The 5,301-nt window shown below is 37.1% G+C and overlaps 2 protein-coding genes across 2 annotated transcripts; one reads left to right on the forward strand and one right to left on the reverse strand.

The window, feature by feature from the left end:
• Positions 1-248: 248 nt before the first annotated feature.
• LOC108461137 (replication protein A 70 kDa DNA-binding subunit A) lies at positions 249-3,402 on the forward strand. Its single transcript, XM_017760857.2, has 2 exons — positions 249-849; positions 1,577-3,402. Exons 1-2 carry the CDS (start codon positions 590-592, stop codon positions 3,204-3,206), a joined length of 1,890 nt encoding a protein of 629 aa, XP_017616346.1. The 5' UTR covers positions 249-589; the 3' UTR covers positions 3,207-3,402.
• A 944-nt stretch (positions 3,403-4,346) lies between these two features.
• LOC108462888 (uncharacterized) lies at positions 4,347-4,982 on the reverse strand. Its single transcript, XM_017762802.2, has one exon. The coding sequence runs from the start codon at positions 4,858-4,860 to the stop codon at positions 4,486-4,488; it is 375 nt and encodes a 124-aa protein (XP_017618291.1). The 5' UTR covers positions 4,861-4,982; the 3' UTR covers positions 4,347-4,485.
• Positions 4,983-5,301: the final 319 nt, after the last annotated feature.

Below are 5,301 nucleotides of genomic sequence, written 5' to 3' on the forward strand. Positions count from 1 at the left end.
AAACGATAATATAAATGACTAAAACATAACATTTCAAATATAAGTGACTAAAATATAATTTAAAGTAAATAAAAATAACTATTTTTATTTTTATAGTTTATCCTAAACTTTTATATCAGACATTCATTTTTCCCAAATGAAATTGATTAACGTCATTATAGTATTTTATTCTTTTGGGTACTATAAAAGAAGAAAAGCCCAAAACGCTGCGTTTTAGTTTGAAAACCTCGAGGCTCAATTAAACCATAAGTTCAAAAAATGGATCATCCGGAAGGCGCCAGCAATACGGGGATATAACTGTAAATTTGCCTCCAAACAGGAATTTTGGTGCCCATTTTTCGTTTCCAAAATCGAATCCAAATTTTCATTTTCTCTCTCGCCAACAAGGGAAAAATACGAAGGAAAATTTCCTTTTTATCATAATCAAAAGCTCAGTATCTCCTCTGAATTCATCTTTACTCTTTATTAATCCATTCAAAACTCCATCATTGTTTGTGTTTTCTTTTTATTTTTATTTTTGCTATATTTTTTGTGTGGTTTAGGGTTCTTTTATTTTAAAACCAGAGATCTACTTTTACCGACGAAGAAGATGCCGGTGAATCTCACGCGCAACGCGATTGCCATGATGAACAGCGGCGATGTTAACTCCAAGCCGTTGGTTCAGGTGGTGGATATTAAGCTGATTGGCAACTCTCAGGAGAGGTACCGGTTTTTGTTATCCGATTCTGAATCAACTCAGCACGCAATGCTCGCCACTCAGCTCAATGAACAAGTCAGGACCGGACGAGTCAAGAAAGGATCTATCATCCAGTTGATCGATTACATTTGCAGCACTGTCCAAAATCGCAGGTGCAAATTTCTTACATCTGTATTCCTTTATTAGATTATCAAATTTCTCAGTTAGCCGAATGCTTTGAATATTGATGTACGATTTTTTTGCTTGTTTTAATTTAGACCGTTTTATTTTAATACCAAAGAAAAGTTGGACTTGGACTTTTATTTTTGTTGTTGCTTAGTTACAGAAATTCAAATTCTTATTTATTATCGATTAGTTTGATTGGTTCTCTGTGTACAACGTTGAAGGAGCTTTTAAGTAGATGAATTATTGTTAATCTTTTCCCCTTCTGAGTAACAAGTTAAAAGGTCTTTATGAAGAAGATTATTCAACTTCAAAGTATGGGTTATAAAGTAAGGTAAAAGTTCATTGTCCTCTGTGTACAAAGTTGAAGGAGCTTTTAAGTAGATGAATTATTGTTAATCTTTTCCCCTTCTGAGTAACAAGTTCAAAGGTCTTTGTGAAGAAGATTATTCAACTTCAAAGTATTGGTTATAAAGTAAGATAAAAGTTAATTGTCCAAAGTGTATAATTTGAAACCAAATTTGCTAGTAGCTTCAGCAAATTAGATTAGCTTTATATTTTTTAGACAGTGGATAGTTATTAGCTCTCATGTTATATTGGGTACACCTTAGAAGAACTTTGTTGCTTTCGAGTCTCAGCTATTTTGATTGGGAGTTGGCATAATGTTCATTTAAGAGGCCTTGGATGTATATATTATTTTTTGTTCTCTTTGTGTAGGATTATTGTTGTGCTGAATATGGAGACTATAATTCCAGAGTATGAAATAATCGGGAATCCTAAACTTCTTATGGGTTCTGAGCCCGAAGCTAACAAGTCAATGCCTAATAACAATTTGTTTGAGCCTTCTACGAGGTCCACCAATAATAGATATAGCGCCCCAGCTCCTGCTAATAAGGCCCAGAGTTTTCAGCCAACTATTCAACCTGCATACCAGCCACCTCCAAATTACAAAATTCAGGGCCCAATAATGAAGAATGAAGCACCAGCACGCATTATTCCTATTGCTGCTCTAAATCCTTATCAAGGACGTTGGGCTATCAAGGCTCGAGTGACTGCAAAAGGGGACCTTCGTCGCTACAACAATGCTAGAGGAGATGGGAAGGTCTTCTCCTTTGACCTCCTTGACTCTGATGGAGGGGAAATACGAGTAACTTGCTTCAACGCTGTTGTTGATCGCTTCTACAATGTTATTGAAGTTGGTAAAGTTTACTTGATTTCAAAGGGTAGCTTGAAACCCGCGCAAAAGAATTTCAACCATTTGAAGAATGAGTGGGAGATATTCTTGGAATCAAATTCAACCGTGGAGCTTTGCCCTGATGAAGATGGCTCTATTCCAAGACAACAGTTCTCCTTCAGACCTATCACTGAAATTGAGAGTGCTGAAAACAATTCTATACTTGATGTTATCGGTATTGTGATATCTGTTAACCCTTCAGTTCCTATTTTGAGGAAGAATGGTATGGAAACTCAGAGAAGGATTCTGAATTTAAAGGATGTATCTGGAAAGAGTGTTGAGCTAACCCTTTGGGGTGATTTCTGCAACAAGGAAGGTCAAAAGCTGCAAGAAATGGTCGATTCTGGGCTTTTCCCAGTTTTGGCGGTTAAAGCTGGAAAGGTCAATGACTTCAATGGGAAGTCCATTGGCACTATTTCTTCCACACAGCTCTTTATAGATCCAGATTGTCCAGAGGCACAGGGCCTGAGAGCATGGTTTGAAAGTGGGGGGAGAAATACAGCTTCTATCTCAATTTCTAAAGAAATTATGCCTGGAGGATCCAAAAATGAGATACGTAAAACCTTGACTCAGATCAAGGACGAAGGTCTCGGAAGATCTGATAAGCCAGATTGGGTCACAGCCAAGGCGACTGTAGTTTTCATTAAAACAGATAATTTCTGTTATACAGCCTGCCCATTGATGATTGGAGATAGACAATGCAATAAGAAAGTAACACAATCCGGTAATAAAAGATGGCTTTGTGACCGTTGCAACCAAGAATTCGAGGAATGTGATTACAGATATCTTCTCCAGGTCCAGATTCAAGACCATACAGGACTCACTTGGGTAACAGCTTTCCAGGAAGCTGGCGAAGAAATCTTGGGATGCTCGGCAAAGGAAATGTATTTATTGAAATATGAATTGCAGGACGATACCCAATTCGGTGAAATAATTCGCAGCCGACTCTTTCACCAATATTTGTTTAGGCTTAAAATAAAAGAGGAACTCTATGGTGACGAGCAGAGGGTAAAAATCACTGTGGTGAAGGTTGACAAGGTGAACTACTCTGCAGAAAGCAGGTACCTTCTCGATATGGTTACAAAGAATTTGCCGAATAGAAAACAATTCTGAACTTTAAGTAGTGAATTTAGGAGCTGTAGCTTTGGTTCAACGTAGTTCTTTAACATTTCTTAGGCATCATCGATTTACATAATTGCTTTTAGTGATTCAGATTGGTAGAGACCTTTCAAGATTGTATAGCGGCTATAATTCTGCATATTCTTGATCTTTGGCATTAACATTTTAGTGCATGTTTACTGCTTCAGAATTCTTAGTTTGATACATCGAGCTTTAAATCTATGGTGACGTTTGCGAGTTGTCACCATTCAGTCTTTTGTTTACGTTGTTGATGAATTAACATAAAGATAATCTTCAAGATATATGATTCCTGTTTCAAATTTAAGTATACTCGTGTAAGATATATATCCCAATTTGACACTCTAGCAAGCAAGTTTTTACTTACTGTTTATGGTTGCTAAGGTGAATATAGTATGCGTAGTTAAATTGCATAAATTTGCTATGCCAATATGGAGGTTGATAGTTTATATTAAGATCAACCATATATAGTCATGCATATTCATGATATCTAAACACGATTAAGAGGATATGATGGTATTGGCAACTTCCATATACATGCAAAAAAATTGAGAAAAAAATGTATGTTTTTGTTGTTTACTTATATATCACACTCACAACGTGTAAACATGATATCCGAAGATGGATATGTGAATTGAACATGCAAAATTTTAGAAAAAAAGAACATTATTTTGTGTCGGATACATATTTGTATTATCCAACATTCACGTTCGAGTTTTTTGTGAGAGTACTTTTTTGTCTGGCACTAGGGTGCATTTAGAGGTATAATCTTGATACAAGCAAGTTTGAGTTTGGGTTTAGTTTGAAATTCGGAGCTCGTTACTTGGTTGAGCTCGATTAAATATTTATCTTTAAGCTCGAGTTTAACTTGAAATAGAGTTACTCAAGTTAAAGTTTAATTAAACTCATTTATCAATTTTTATAATTAAGTTTGAACTCGTTTAAATTTGTATATATTCAAGCTCAGACTAATGATTGAGGTTAAGATTAATAATATACATTAAGAGCAATAATATAATTATATATATAAATGAAAAGGTTGGTAAAATTCGTAAGTTCAAATTTTACTCGAAAAGTTTTTCACGAGTTGTTGCAGCGTCGGTATCTCCTCTCAAGTAGCGTAAATAAAAAGGTAGAAATTTCAGAAGTTGACAGGGTCTCAGCCAAAATACATCCAGAAGTTCGTTACTGAAAACATTATTAAACAGGGAAGATGAGAAAAAAGATGTACAGCATGAGAGAGAATTATATGAGCTTAGCTCCGCTTGACAGGGTCGAAGTTAGACACACCAATTACGGCTCCAACAATGGCGACCAGAACCACACCCCCGGCCGCTATGCTGAGCAAGAAGTTCTTGAGAGATGGGGTGACTCCATCAGCCGCTTGAGCCATCTGTGGCATCATCATCGATGTCGTCAGTGCTGCCGCTGTCAACCCCGTCACCGCCTTTTCCTTGAACGAAGAAACACCAGCCTTGACTTGGAGCCTTCCGTTGGGTCTTTTAACACCGCCCATTGCCCTCCATGGCTTCACCGGAAGTGGCTTAAAGAATGCCTCAGAGCTTGGCACCCTGTTTTGGGTAGCTCCAGCTAAGGGCAGAGCCATTGAAGCAGCTGAAGTGGATGCCATTGATTCTTTCCTTTTTGCTTGCTCTCTTCACCCTGCAAGTCTAAAAACCAAAAGAAATTGTCCTCTTTTTGTTTGGTTGCAATTGTGTGTTTTTGAGAGGTGGGGGGTATGGGGCGAAGAAATGAGAGGTGGGAAATTGAGATTTTCAGATGCCACGTGGCGTCCACAAATCTATCAATGTCCTACGTGGCAGCTTCTCAAGTTGGAATTGGTGGATAAGGTTATCTCCAGTGAGGTTGAAATTTGGGTGAGGGAACTTTTATTGATTGGCCGAAACTCTGATTTCTTTGTGACTTAAGTGGTTCTTAAGCTATTTGGGCTGATTTTGGACCCATGAGATTGGCGAATGGCAGCTTTATTGGGCTAATGATAGACTTTAAAACATTAGAATCAGATTCACTTCTAGCAAAAATAGTCAAATTTAAAAGTAGTTTTTTTTTA

This window comes from Gossypium arboreum, chromosome 13 (genome assembly GCF_025698485.1).
Source record: "Gossypium arboreum isolate Shixiya-1 chromosome 13, ASM2569848v2, whole genome shotgun sequence".
Taxonomy (NCBI): domain Eukaryota; kingdom Viridiplantae; phylum Streptophyta; class Magnoliopsida; order Malvales; family Malvaceae; genus Gossypium; species Gossypium arboreum.